A 15,331-nucleotide genomic window follows, 5' to 3' on the forward strand; every position below is an offset into this window, starting at 1 on the left:
ATATAGTGAGTACTTACCATGTATTGGGCACCATAGTCCAGACTGGAGATGGAGAAATTAAAACCTTACTTCCTATCCTCAAGGGGGACACGATTCAATGGGGGCATGGAATAGTTACTCTCTGGAGTTTAGGGAGCTCTATCAAGAGGAAGAGCCAATATGTTCCAGGCAGGAGGAATAAGTACAAAGGTATTAAGGCAGAAGAGGGTGCGGTGCATTCAAGGAACTGCTAGTTTCTCTATTTCCTCTGTGAAGCATCAGGCAAGTGTTGATGCCAAGAGCAAGAGGGAAGAAAGCGTGCATGGCAGATGGGAGGGACCTAGAATAGGTAAGTTCAAAGAGACAGAAAGTACAACAGAGGTCACCAGGGGCTGTGGGCAGCAGGGAGGGGAGAGTTTCTTTATATGAATACAGAATTTTTGTTGAAGGCGAAGAAAGAGGGTTAGATACAAATGGTTGTGACGTTTATACAACACTGTGAATGTGATTAATGTCACCACATCGTATACAATGAATAGTTGAAATGATAAATATTATGTGTAATTTACCACAATAACAAAATGATCTTGAGTGTACATGGCTTTGAGGAGAATGGGGAAGTTTTGAGACAGCCACAGTGAAGAACAGGAATGAGAGCCAACCAGAGACATGGCGCAAACTTGCTGGCAACTCTCAGTCCATCAGCATTGTGTCACCTGTCTGTGTGGTCCTGTGATTTCATCCGCAGTGTGTGGTGGCCTGGAGGTAAAAGTGGATATAGGGCTTTTGTCAGACAAACGTGGGAGAGCTAGAAACTGAAACAGCTCTGTGTGTGTGTGTGTGTGTGTGTAATGAGAAAATGGTTGAGAGGCTGTCTTGTGGACTTTGAGCCAAGGCTTGGAAGGGTGTGAGGCCAGAGAGAGGGACTGATTAAGTAAAGGAAAAGCAAAAGCGAAAGATCATGAGACAAGATGAGGAATGCTGGAAAGACCCAAGATCATCATAGAAGCTGAGATGAAGGTTGAGATTTTAGAAGCGCAGCACTGCGGGCGGTGACTTAGCCCAGGGCGTGTCCATGGGGGTGGGTGGGTTAAGGGATACTGGAGACAGAGACCCCAGCAGTTGTCAGTCGAAGGAACAAAACTCTCCAGAAGATGCGGGACAAGATCTTATGGTCACATGAGCTTTCTTAGCAAATGATGTATTGTTTATTCATTTGTCACATGTATCCATTAAGTGTCCACTTTGTACCAGACACTGCCCTAGTGCTGGGCATGAGAGTCCAGGAAGAAAGACGATTCCCTGCCCTTCTGGAATTTACAATCTAGTGAAAGGGAAGCTGGGCAATAGCCAAAATAAACAGACACAAAATGTCACGTGGGCATGTGCTATGGTCAGAGTTAGTGAGGCTTGATCACGTAAGAGGGGCACACTGAGGTGGTCAGGAAGGGTCTCGAAAGAAGCGAGAGTTATGCGGAGACCTACAAGTTAAGAAAATCAAGTTCAGTCATCCATTTTATTTATTTTCTTTGAGAATGCCATGTGCCAACCACAGTTCCAGGCACAAGGAATGCAAAGATACATGAAACAGAGGCCCTGGTCACACACGATATCAGTAATATCCATGAAATCCGGAAAGATCTCCCAGGACTCAATGATGGATTTGATTTGTAATTTTTCCTAATTAATATCAGGAGTTTTTATTTTCAATGATGACTGCAAAATATTTTACTAAGAAATAAATAATACCAAAAATATATTATTAGTAATGAATGGCCAATGGGGCACAACTGAAGTGATAAAGAAAATACAGCATTATCCCATATCAAAGGAAAAAATGCTCAACTAAGAGAAGACAGGAGAAAAATACATATTACATGATAAAAGTAATTTCTATTGCCCCAGAAACTCTTAAACATAACTCCCCATCATTATAAGGCACTAACAGGAAAACACTTAACATTTGTAAAAATCAGCTACTCTTGAACAATTTCTGTTGAAGAGATACGTCTTGAACTTTACACTTTTTAAAATATCAGAAATTGAAATATACTTTATAATATTGTCTACACTCCTTATAGTGTTTTTAGTGACAACAAGAGAGTGTCACCAGGTGTTGACAGAATTTAGCCTTTGTCCTCATAGCCCCTCATTACATCTGAAAAAATCAGGGACTGGGAGACCCAAAGTTATTTTGAGGTCCTCATTTCATGAAAATGGGTTCAAACCCAGAGATTTTATTAGGTAAACAGAACTTTTCCAGCGGCTTTAATGAAAGATTTGACTACAAGTCAACTCTAGATTACTTTAAATAATGAAACAGGCTTAATCTCATGACTGACAGAGATGACATTTCTTTAATGATTATAATGTATTGTCTCACAACCGCTAAAGTTCTACAAACAAGGGAGGAAAAACACTATCAGCTTAGAAGGACAAGGGCTCTGGAGAGGGGCAAGGGAGCTGTGGGGGAGTCAAGTGAGAGCTGGAGTTAGCCAAGGAGATCAGCCTTGAGTCTTGGTTCTGCAATTTTTTAGTTGACAATCTAGTCATATGACTTTTCTGAGCCTGTTTCTTTGCCTCTTGGTTTTTCTTTTGTTTTGTTTTTGTCTTTTTTTTTTTTTTTTTTTTTTGGTGAATGCCTACTTCTTAGGTTTGTTTTATTAAGTAATCTTAGTGCTTAACTAGGGCAAAGGCTTGTGAGTGAAAAAAATTCCTAAAGAAAATACCATATCTACTCAGATTAAGTAACAAGTTGGGAGCTACTGCGGAGATCTTGCCAAAAGATTTGCCTCTAGAATGTGCTTGTCTTTCAAGATGCCCGAGGTTTGCTCCGTATGTATCTGTGGAATAAATAGAATGGCAGTGGAGGTCAGACCAGGGAAGGGGATGAGGGTCCCAGCCCCTCTGAGTGCCCACACCACACACTTAGCTGCCCTTAAATCATGTCAGCAGTTGGAACACAGGGCCACCACTAGAGGAAACCTGTGTCGCTCCAGATAAAGACACTTGTTGAATGAATAAATTTTTTAATTGCAAGTAGGCAATGTACTATCTCCAAATGTAGATTGTCCCCAATCTTTCCTATTATCTACAACAGCTTCCATTTGGATAGCATTTTGAATTGATAAGCCTCTCTCACATATAGTTTAACTCTGATCAGGGTAAGTAGAACAAATGTTCTTGTCTGCATTTGACAAGTAAGGAAACTGATGTTTGGGAAGGCTAAGTAGCTTCTACCTGCCTGCAGCTTATAATTCTCCAAGCTGAGATTTGGATTCCATTCTTATTCCTCCCCAGTTCATTGCTATTCTCTGCCACTCTTTAGTGTCTTCTTGTTATTTGGTATTATGCTATGCAGAATTTAGCTGGACTGGAATCTCATGAGAATTGCAGAATTGATGTAGGCCAAATAATGTTAATAATGATAGCTAACATTTAATGAATGCTCGTTATATGCCAGGAACCATTCTAAGTATTTTCCATGTATTATTGCTTTGGATTCTTGCCAAAAACCCTCTGAGGGAAGCACTATTGTTATTCCCAATTTATAGATGCCAAGGCTGAGGAACAGAAAAGAATGGTAACTTGTCCAAATCACACACCCAGTTAGTGGGAGGCAGGGTATCAACCCAGTTATCTGCTTCCTTTACCTACCTCACCACTTTACTGCCCAGGCGAGCCAGGGAGCTGCCTTTCCCAGCTCTTCAGATGATACGTTTATTGACCTTGAAGAGCTCGGTAGCATCCAGACAGTGCTTCACAATGTATGTTTGAGTGTCCCCAAAACATGCTGAGGTCTAGAACTAGCCTCTGTATACAGGCAGTCATCACAAAATGGATGAATCTTAACTAGCCGATTTGCCTATATCAATGTAATAAAGCATGGTTGGGTAGGAAGTTACATTTGTTCAAACTTTATGCCTGAATAAACAGGCTAAAGGGTGCCACAGGGTGTCCACAAGCAGGCATCAAGATGATTCTAATCACGGACGCCTGGGTGGCTCAGATGGTTAAGCGTCTGCCTTCGGCTCAGGTCATGATCCCAGGGTCCTGGAATCGAGTCCCGCATCGGGCTCCCTGCTCCTTGGGAGCCTGCCTCTCCCTCTGCTTCTCTCTCTCTCTCTCTCTGTCTCTCATGAATAAATAAATAAAATCTTTAAAAAAAAAAAAAGATGATTCTAATCACTAGACATTTCTTCAATTCCAGTAGCCTGTATAATACGATTAAGTGATTTGTGACACACTGACCCGGGATCTCTCGTGTGGTAATGATAGTCCCCAAAAGCATACATGAAAAATACAGAAAAGAATTACAATATGGGTGAAGTCAGTAAAATATTATGACATGACATTAAGGCTGAAGATTCCAGGCATTTATCAGTGCACATGAGGAAAATACTAAACATAACCAAAGATTTTGACCGGCAATGCAGAGCTCACAGCGAACACTAAATTTGCTTCCAAGAAAGCATGGAGCCCATCAATATTTCAGTTAACAGAACAAAACCCAAAAGCAGTCACAACTGTTAGCATTAGAAGATTGGCAGCTTCAGAGCTTGGCAGTAGGGCACTAAGACACACCCACTGGGACAGGTACAAATCGGTGACGATGAGCTAAGGATCCAGCATGAAAGCCAGCAGAAATTTCAGGAGCATTTTTTATGAGGAAATAAATAATATGAGATTGCATTTCAGAATCTCCATAACAAGACCCTGAAATATAGCCTGAAGGGAGCACTGAAGGAATGGTTGCCACATCATGTTTCTCTTGGGGAAAGAGCATGCATGGGCAGAGTCACAGTGAGCTCTTTACCCTTCTGTTGTGCAGTGATGGGAAATGGGTCACTGTAAGGAAGGTAATTTCCTACAATAAAGCTGAAAAACAACATGAAATAATGGATCATAACCATGGGCTCCTGACAAAGGTTTGCTGGCCTGGTACAGTTAGAAGAAACTGAATTCTTTTTTTAAGCAAAGGCTTCTGACAACAAAATACTCAGCATGTGAACAGAATATGCTTCTCCAATTTTTTTTTTTTTTAATTTATTTGTCAGAGAGAGAGAGAGCACAACAGGCAGAGGGAGAAGCAGGCTCCCTACCGAGCAAGGAACCTGATGTGAGACTCGATCCCAGGACCCTGGGATCAAGATGGGCTGAAGGCAGAGGCTTAACTGAGCCACCCAGGCATCCTTATGCTTCTCCATTCTTAGGCATAAGGGGTGATGGCACAGGATAGGTTGAACGTAGAAGGGGGAATAGGAGAGATAAGAAGTTAATAGACTTGCAGATTCATTGGCATTCTTATATATAGTATATATAGGAGGGTGGGTGGCAAATCCTGCATATTGCTTGTGGTTGGGGGTGCAGTGGTGATGAGTCTTAATTATATAGCATTAAGAGAAGGTGAAGAAAAAATACCATATTTTTCCCCTTTTTCACCAAAGTTGTTAATCATAGGATTATTTGTAATTTCAGAAATTTGGAATGAAATGTCCAAACTTAGGAAGGTTTTAAAATAAGTTATGATGTGTCTATCCAACAGAAATGTACGTATTCACTAAAAACTATATTTAAAAAACCTTAATAGACTGGGAAAATTCTCACAATCTAGTACCTAAGTGAAAAAATTTTTCAAAATTTGGTATGAAAGTTATGTCAGTTTTTTGTTTTGTTTTGTTTTGTTTAAAGATTTTATTTATTTATTTGACAGAGAGAGACACAGCGAGAGAGGGAACACAAGCAGGGGGGAGTGGGAGAGGGAGAAGCAGGCTTCCCGCTGAGCAGGGAGCCCAATGTGGGGCTCGATCCCAGGACCCTGGGATCATGACCTGAGCCGAAGGCAGTCGCTTAACCAACTAAGCCACCCAAGCGCCCCTATTCCAGTTTTTTTTAAACATGCAAAGAAAAAACTGAAAAGGGAAAATTTTTCAAATGTTACCAGTTATTACTAAACTTGATATAAGAAAAGAGAGGGGTAATTAGTGACAATGAAGCAGCACAGCCACAGACTTAATTAAAATTTATATTTATACTAAGGAGCAGACCCTAGTAATAACCAGTCATCTAAAACTACAACAGAATATTTATTCAGTCAAAAAATGACCCCACTATGGGCTGTTCACTAAAAAAGGCACATGGGATTCAGAAATAAAAGTACTAGTCTCAGCTGGGGGAACTCAGGACTGGGGCAGGGGGTGGGGACCCCGAGAGAAAACGGGTTACCCACAATGCTCTGTGATTGCTGGGCCCAGGGTGTCGCATAGGAACACAGGAGAGGAGGAACACCCCAGGCACTGGGATTTGTGGAAGAGCTTCAGAAGGAGCTGACATCGACTTGATTCCTGAAGGATAAGTGAAAAAAAAAAAAAAAGTAGGGGAAGGTCATTCAGTAGAGGGAATGAATGTATGAAGACAGAGCTGAGTGAGGGCAATAGCTCTCCAAAGTGAATCTAATAAGAAGAAATTCAGGGGAGGAAAGAAGAAAACTTGACTAAACCCGGTACTCTGGAGATGGAGAAGCAGAGAAAAATGGAAACGATGTTAGGAATTCTGGAGGAATTTAGAATGTCTTTTAGGTATCTCTCTTGGACATGTGATGGGTGGTGGCATCACCGGCTAACACAGGAAACAGAGATGAAAGAGCAGGTTCGCAGAGAAAATTCTAGAGATATCCATTAGTAAGGTAAATGATACACAGTGCTTGAGTATAATCATTTATTCTACAAGTTTTTATTGAACACTTCTGTCAAGGACTGTTCTAGGTGCCGAATACGCTCTAGTGAGTCAGGCAGACAAGGCCTCTGCTCTCATAATGCCCCATGTTTGCCTGGGAGACAGACCACAAACAAACAAGAAAATGTCCAAAGTGATACATGCTATAAAGAAAATTATAGCACTCGTGGATACCACGAGAGGAAGTAATGCAGTTATTTAGACTGGGTGTCAGGAAAGGCCCCTTGGAGGGGCTCAGGAAAGATTAGGGATAGGACAGCAGTGAGGTAGCATTCACTGACTGAATCCTTTCTTTGTGCCAAGTGGATTATTTCATCAAATCCACAGTATAATCTCATAGGTAGGTGGTGTTGAAGGGCAGAAACTTGCCAGAGTCAAACACAACTCTGCCTCCAGCCACACTCTTTTCTTTTTTTAAAATTTAAATCCAATTAGCCAAGGGGTGCCTGGGTGGCTCAGTCGGTTAAACATCTGCCTTAGGCGCAGGTCATGATCCCGGGGTCCTGGAAGCCCCACATGGGGCTCCCTGCTCTGCGGGAAGCCTGCTTCTCCCTCTGCCTGCCGCTCCCCCTGCTTGTGCTCTCTCTCTCTCTGACAAATAAATAAAAATCTTTAAAAAAATGGTTTAAATTCAATTAACCAACATATATTACATCATTAGTTTCAGACGTAGAGTTCAGTAATTCACCAGTTATATATAGCACCCAGTGCTCATCACTCCTCTTAATGCCCATCACCCAGTTACCCCATCCCCCCACCCACCTCCTTTTCCACAACCCTCGGTTTGTTTCCTAGAGTCTCTCATGGTTTGTCTCCCTCTCTGATTTCTTCCCCTTCAGTGTTCCCTCCCTTCCCCTATGATCCTCTGCGTCCAGCCACACTCTTAAACACAAGTATTTTTGTGTGTACCAAGTTGGGCCTTGAGAGGTAAAGGATGAAACTATGGGAAGGAATACAATCACCCAAGGACAGGAAAGCATGAGGAAAAGGGGGGAGGGGGGCTGAAAACTGAAACCTGGGGAATGCCAACATTGAGGGGGTGGGAGAGAAGCTCTGAGGACAAACACCTCAGCCATGTGGCCTGACAGCCATGAGACAAGTCAGCGTCACGAGGAAACGGATGGTCAGCAGTGTCCCATTGTCCACATGACCTAGAAAGGACAACAACAACGCAAAACATCCATTAGATTTAGCAACCAGACAATTAGTGGTGACCTTGGCAAGACAGGTTTCAGTGAAGTAGTGAGGGAGGCCAGATGGCAGGGTTGATAAGGGAAGATTTCTTTTTCCAAGAGATACGGGATAGAGGCAGCGCACCTTGCTATGGGGGGTTTGGTTTGGTTTAAAGAAGGGTGAGCCTTTTTAGAGGAAGGTTGAGGGTAAGGGATAGAGAGGCAATAACTGATGTAGCAAAGTCCTTATAGGGACAAGGAAGGAGAGTAAACAGAGCACAGGTGGAGGACTAGGTCTTAGTAGGAAGAGGTGCCTTTCTTAGATAGCAGGTGTGGGGATTTCCTTTCTCTGAAGTAGACCTTATTGTCATCTGGTCAAGGTGAAGACCCCGGGGCGGGGGTGGGGGCGGGGGGGGGGAGCGGTAGTCTTTAAAGGAGTTTTCCTGAAGGTTCCACTTTGAGATAGGGCTTGTGGATGCTAAGGGCCTGTATACAAGACTCCCAGTAGCCCTGAGGTTCCTGTGAGTTTGGAAGCCTTGCGTTTGTGGCAGCGGCCTATGCACAGCTGTGAGATTTCCTACAGCCAGGCTGGCAGCCGGGCCAGGCGGGGAGCTGGGCTGAGCTGTGTGGCAGAAGCTGCTGGGGCAGCACCTGTTCCGGGAGGATCACTTGAGTCTTTCATCTGGCTTCTCTTGGACCATCCTGAATTCAGGGACTCTTCCCCAACCAGAACTAAACAAATTTGCACTGCAAGAATTTTTCTTCAAATTCGTCACTGAAAGAAAACCCCTAATCCACGCCATCTGAATGTAAAATGTGTATTAAAATAGAAAAGTCGTAGGGTTCCAGGATCTTTGGAGCTAAATGATCAGTGAAATAGTTGGACTATTCCTTGGATTGTTCTATTCCAGTGCAAACATTGTTACAACTACTGCCTAGTTTGATTCAATTAGGTCCTTTTAAAAAGTTAAAACACACAGCTTCCCTGGGCATGTAATTGTGGAACATTTTGTTGTTATACTGTATGCAGTCACTTAAAGATAAGACATCTTTCTCCTTGCAGAGAATTTCGTTGCCAACTACATGCTGTTCAAAACAGAGGATGTAATCAAAAGGGTACTTGGCATGGCTCCAGAAAGCTATCTGGATTAGTCTATAACTGGCTGCCATAGTTTCCAGTCCATTTCTGATCCATGACTTATTGCTTCATAACTGACAATTTCAAAGGTTTACCAGGATGGCGCACAAGAGCTCAATCATAACTTTTTAGCTCATTCTGAAGTGTGTTTCATTAGTGTACATTTTTCGTTATTTAAGATAACAAAATAAGATAACTAAAGACTGTTTTTACCGTCATTTCTCCCCCCATTTTCTACCAACAGTAGAAAATGGTGGAGTGAATATTTACTAAAAGTATAAAATTGTAGCAGGAATACTTCCGGTAGCTGATAGTTTCCACTCCTTAAGTCAGTAGCAATTTGTATTGTAGATAAAGGATTCGACAGTTTATTTTCAAACTTCACGTGGAGCACCTGAAACTTTTTTAAAAAAATAGCTGACTAATCTGGTTTTCTGGCAGTCTGGTTCAAAGACATTTAAAAAGAAATGAGATTTCAGAAATTTTACTGTTTGAATAATTCAGAAATTCTCTTTTGAAATATTTTGAAATATTTCTTTCTCTTTTTTTTAAGATTTTATTTATTTATTTGAGAGAGAGAATGAGACAGAGAGAGCATGAGAGGGGGGAGGAGCAGAGGGAGAAACAGACTCCCTGCTGAGCAGTGAGTCAGATGCAGGACTCGATCCCAGGACTCCAGGATCATGACCTGAGCTGAAGACAGTCGCTTAACCAACTGAGCCACCCAGGCGCCCCTATTTTGAAATATTTCAATTCCTCTCACCAAACTTGAAATGTGTGACATTAATCACATCGTTGAATTACATCAAATGTTGTCAAAATGACTTTCTCTAAGGTCCACCAAGCACTTTAGAAGCAAAACACAGAATAGCAGGACACCCTAAGTCCTGAACTAGCATTGTTGTCATCTTATGAGTGAGGCTTTGGAGCCCAGTAAAATGATGTGGACACCACCTTCTCAGGTATTTCTAGAAGAGCCAGCGCCTTTCCTCCCTCTTCCCTGCAGGGATCAGTTAATTTTCTGATTATAAGCCTGCCTCATGTTATTGACTAAAAATACCTTAAAATTCTTCAATTTTCATATTTCACTTCCTCATAATACCTACTTTTTTAAAAGTGCATGCAGATTTTAATGCTTTTCCACGGTATGTAAATCTGTTTAATGTGGGTTCCTCGCGGTTTGACCTTAAGATTTTCAAGTCATTTTCCTCCAGGGCAGTGGCTGTAATACTTTGACTCTTTAAATCATTTGATTGTTGATTGTGGCCAGGTAATCATTTCATTGTTGAAATCAGGAAGGATTAACATAAAATCCAAGAATGACTAGTATCCAACTCCAGAAGAATGTCAGCCAAACTGATTAGATGATTTCAAGTGACTTGAATTCAGGTGCAGTGGCCGTAATACTTTGACTCTTTAAATCATTTGTTGATTGTGACCAGGTAATCATTTCATTGATGAAATCAGGAAGGATTAACATAAAATCCAAGAACGACTATTATCCAACTCCAGAAGAATGTCAGCCAAACTGATTAGATGATTTCAAGTGACTTGAATTCAGGAAAACTCTGATGAGTTATAACGGCACTAGCTGTGGCATAGTTTAAAATTTGTGTTACGGTGGTTGTGATGGTGGCGATTCTGAAACTGAAAAATGGAAACTATCAAGAAATAGGAATATGGTACAGCCCCTGATCTCCGAGTGAAACTGAAAAGGGGGTGGAAACTCCGTGAGTGGGGGCCATCGGGGCCAGGCTGTCAGGTTTAGTCGAGGGAGGGAGGGAGGCAGGGAGGAAACGCTCGCTGGGGGAAGGAGTGGGGCGCTAGACAGTCCCGGAGAGCAGGGGAGGGCGGGGGAGGGAGGGGAGCGGCGGAGCGCCGAGCCGAGGGGAAGGAGGGAGGGAGAGTGGGAAAGGAGCAGAGGAGTAGACGGAGCGCAGAGGTTCCTTGCTCGGCTCCCGGCGGGCGGCGCATCCCGGCCGGCGCACGCCCAGCAGCCCCCTCCCCGCCCCCCAAGCGCGGGACGGCGGCGGACCCATGTCGCGCCCGCGGCGGGTCCCGGGACCCCAGCGGGCGTCCCGCGCCGGGCGTCTCGAGTCTCCGGGAGCCTGAGCTGCGGGTCACGCGGGAGTGGCGGTGGCGAGCCCGCTGGTCGTTATGAGGACGGATCTAAAATGACCAGCAAACGGAAACCCTTCCCGACGCAGCTCAGGCGGTCCATCAGTGAGCAGTTGCGGGATTCCACGGCCAGAGCCTGGGATCTGCTGTGGAAAAACGTCCGGGAGAGACGGCTGGCAGGTCGGTGCCCGCGAGACTCCGGGGCCGCGGGGCAGGAAGAGGCGCCGGCGGCGTGGCCCGCCCGGCCCACCGCCCGCCGCCGCGTGGGTTCCCCCGCACGGGCTTTTCCGAGTCAAGGGTTGGGCCGAGCCGGCCGCGCTCACCCGCTCCCGGCCCGGCCCGAGCGCCCGCGCCGCCCGCGCCGCCCGCGCCGCCCGCGCCGCCCGCGCCGCCCGCGCCGCCCGCGCCGCCCGGTGGGTGTGGGCTCCACCCGGCGCGCGCGCTGACAGCCCAGCGGGGCGCTACACGCGGGGCCGAGAGCCGCCGCCGGGCTTACCTGGCGAGTCCGCCTTCGGGCGTTCGCCCCGCCCGGCTGGCCCCTGCTCCGCCGCCTTCCACCCAGGGAATGAATGAGTGCCCAGCCCAGGGGGCCCTCCACGAGGGCTACCTCTCTTCCAACGTCGCCTTTTCCACGCGGGGCACCTCCACTGCGTGTCGGGGTGGAGGCGGGGGGGACAAAGCGAGGGAGAATATCCAAAGTTCTGGGAGACCAGATGTTTGGGGGGTAGAGGGGCAGGATTTGGGGAGACAGGTGGACAGCTGTTGGTGCAAGTAGGTGGCTGCCCACAATCTCTGCCCTGCTGTGAATCGGGCTGTCCTGACTTTGGGATTCAGAAGAGGGGCCTCCCTTTTGGAATCTATTGCCCAGGAACTCGAGGAAGAGAAGAGGTGATTATTCTGAGCTAGGGGGTCCTTAAGAATCCTTGCTTGGGTCAGAACGCCAGCCTCCTTAGCACCTCCCCCAGCCTCCCCACGCTGTAACCTTACTTCTGTGCTTGCTCCATGGAACCATCTCCTTGTAGGGCCACGGATGCAGTGAGTGGTCTGAGCCTTCTCAGAGCCCTCATTCAGAGCTGTAGGTCGACTTAGTCACTGCATCATACCTGCCCCAATAAGGGAAAGCCGCCCTACGCACAGTTGCAGAGCAGTGGAGGGTTTAGGATCACTTTTCCCAAGGGCTGGCTGCTAAGAAGATGTTTCAGGGGTTGGGGAAGTGTGGTTGGAAGGGTCCCTGGGCTGACCACCAGCCCAGTCTCTGGACCTTGTTGCCTCCTGTCTCTCAGTAATATCTCCTGAGTTGGTCAGTGACCACAAGGATGGAAGAGAGTTCTAGAGAAGAAGAAGGTATGAAGTCTGGACAGAGGGAAGGGATGCCAAGGGTGAGATGGGAGATTTAACCTTCTCTGGGCTCCTCCCCTTTTCCTTAAAGTGAACTGTAAACTAGTCTGCTGGATGTTCTGCCCCTACACTCCTGCAGCCACCTCTCTCCATCAGCCTGAGGGCATTCTGGAGTAGGTGCCCAGAGTTTGTATATCCTTGATCCTTGGGTCCTTATCACTCTAACTGGTCAAATCAGATATAGGGATCACCGATGATATCAACACTCAATGTTGTCAGCATAAAATGTTCATCCCATGTTTCCTGTCCAACAGAGTGGCCCCGTTTAGTAAGCACCCAAGAAAGAAACAGACTTTTCGGTCTGGACCCAGAAATAAGCTGTGGTAACTAGTAGGTTTGACGGTTGATTTTTAAAGACCTGTAAGTACATTGCAGACCTCAATTAATAACCATTAGTAACTTTCCCTGTTACCGTGCTAAATTGTATAATCTACATGATGGATGGTGTCAGAGAAATTTTTGTGGTCTAGTAAATGTTTGTTGCTTCATAACTTCAGAATGCTCACTGCAAATGTCTCTTTCATAGCTTCTGTTATTTAAGTTTGTTAAGTTTGTTAAGTTTGTTAAATCAATGGATCTTCAGGAAACAAGTCTTTCCAGGAGGGCTGCCAAGGCTGTGCTGGGTTTTTATAGAAGCTGAGGCCAAAGATGACTGCAGCCCTGTCTTTTTCAAAAAGAGATCTGGGAAGGAAGAGAGTGAAATGTAAAGACTGAAAACCATGAAGGCTGTCCAAGAAAGTCATCTATTCACACGAACTTTAGGCATTGCAGTTCAGTTAAGGTGGTGGAGAGAAAAAGTTTTGATTCTGGGAAAAAAACCAGTGGTAGAGATTTTAAGATCATGAGTATAGGGATATTAAGGCTAGAAGTGGCTTCAGAATGGTAAGTTCTCCAGAGTAGTGCAATTATTTTTTTAAATAGTGGTATGAGGTTTTAAAATGTTTAATCAGAATATTAATATCTGCTTACCCATAATCTGCTTACCACTCTGCTAACAGTGGATGCCAGTGGGTTATTCAACTAGCACCAAACAATCCTCTGTGAAGCAGACTTCAGCTTCTGCTTCTCGAAGCAAGCTGGGATGCTTGCCACAAAACCAAGCCAACTCCATGAAGGAGCTTTTAGATGCAAATTGATTTTCTTGGGTTTTCTTGCTAAGGTAACTGAAATATGGAACTTTGGCCATGAGACACTGAAATACTTAAGTTATTAATGTTGGCATCAATTCTAGGTGAAAGTGTTCTTCATTTGTAAAAGTGTTCTTCATATGGTTCTGCTCACAATATCAGAATAACCAACTATTGAATGTACCCCCAGAGAGGATCCACCCTGCCAAAACATGATAGTGGCCTTTTTTTTTTTTAGGGTTTTTTTTTCTATCAGATAAAAGTTGTGTGCTGGGATTTCTTTAATTTCCCTAAAATTTTCTTCTTATTACCTTTAGTCAATAGGACAGTGTTCAGAGTGCCTTATAACAAACTCACATTTATTGTCTAGAGCATTCTGAAGGTGTTTGAGTCTCCCTTTTACTCCTTTACACCCGAAGGAAGGAAATCCTCATTCTAACTCACTCTTACTTCTCTTCATGAAAGCCTGTCTTGTCAATGAGACAGAAAGACAAAAAATAGAACTGTGTAACGATACTGAAGCCTGTAGATTTCTGTGCTGTGGGGCCACATTTAGGAAGGAAGGGATTATATATAATCAGAAAAAGCACTTCTTAACACATGTCACAACACAGGTAATGAAACCAATAGAAGGACAAGATGTGAATGGTGTTCAAATATGTCCATTTTATTACAAAATTTAAAAAGGGGTAAGCTAAAGAAGGACTGATACTGGGAGCTTTTCTTGGGCCTCCAATTTTATAGTAGCTGCTAGATTTTCGTCAGATTGTGGCAGTTTTGCCAATGCATACTTCTTAATTTTCCAAGACCCTAAACCCCATAGGGGTCAGCAAGGGTCTTTCTCACCTGCTATCTCAATATTGATTATTCTAATAATGGTGGTGATTATTATTTATTCCCAAGCTGACAAAGTTAGTGTTCAAGGCAGGATTCTAATGCAGTTTGTCAGAAGTCAAAGGCCAGCTGTGCGCATTTTGTCTGATACAACACTTTATGGAGACACATGGACCTCAAATCCTTTCTCCAAGGCTGTCCCTTGTAGTTATTTTTTTTTTTTAAAGATTTTTATTTATTTATTTATTTATTTGAGAGAGAGAGTGAGAGAGAGAGAACACAAGAGGGGGGAGCGGGAGAGGGAGAAGCAGACTCCCCGCTGAGCAGGTAGCCCGATGCGGGACTCGATCCCGGGACTCCAGGATCATGACCTGAGCCGAAGGCAGTCGCTTAACCAACTGAGCCACCCAGGCGCCCCCTTGTAGTTATTTTAAAAAAGAATAACAAAGTTAACTGGAAAAATTGCTCTTTTTTTTTTTTTAACTCTTGGAGTGACAAAGATAGCCCTACATCTAAAATTATTGGCCCCCTAGTCCTCCTGTTGGACTGGTTAGTGTATGGGCTCATGGAGATTTGAAACGGCCATACCTCTAGCTTGTCGCGGGCCCCGATGTGGTGTGCCTTGCCCACCACCATCACTATAAGAAGCCAAGGGCTGCAAGAATGAGATGCTGTCATAAAGCCTAAACGTAGGTTTCTTCAAGGTGGGTGAGTGACAGCTTCTTTTGGCTTCCCCAGATCTCCAATCAGCCACCACTGATGACAGTTCTTAACTTTTATAGCATCATTAAGTTCTGTAGGTAGCAGCATACCCTTCAGCTTTCAGTGTT

General features: G+C 44.5%; 1 protein-coding gene and 1 long non-coding RNA gene across 7 annotated transcripts in view; one reads left to right on the top strand and one right to left on the bottom strand.

Moving 5' to 3' along the window:
- LOC123839644 (uncharacterized) overlaps nucleotides 1-12,560 on the bottom strand; it is a 56,186-nt gene extending 43,626 nt beyond the window's left edge. The window contains exon 1 of the long non-coding RNA XR_006789688.3: nucleotides 11,639-12,560. This is a non-coding gene — a long non-coding RNA (uncharacterized LOC123839644). The remainder of the gene's footprint in view (nucleotides 1-11,638) is intronic.
- STARD13 (StAR related lipid transfer domain containing 13) overlaps nucleotides 1-15,331 on the top strand; it is a 521,208-nt gene that overhangs the window by 267,396 nt on the left and 238,481 nt on the right. Inside the window, exon 1 of one of the 6 annotated variants that reach the window (XM_064586206.1) lies at nucleotides 10,916-11,322. The exons of 4 other annotated variants lie outside the window; for them this stretch is intronic. In XM_064586206.1, coding sequence (XP_064442276.1) covers nucleotides 11,199-11,322 — 124 coding nt within the window. In that variant the 5' untranslated portion in view covers nucleotides 10,916-11,198. Of the gene's footprint in view, nucleotides 1-10,915; nucleotides 11,323-15,331 lie in introns of those variants that run through there. One more of the 6 variants, XM_045869308.3, reaches the window with a different exon arrangement.

Source organism: Mirounga angustirostris, unplaced genomic scaffold, assembly GCF_029215605.1.
Source record: "Mirounga angustirostris isolate CCGP_5_RB_7025 unplaced genomic scaffold, mMirAng1.0.hap1 SCAF_3, whole genome shotgun sequence".
NCBI classification, from domain to species: Eukaryota; Metazoa; Chordata; class Mammalia; order Carnivora; family Phocidae; genus Mirounga; species Mirounga angustirostris.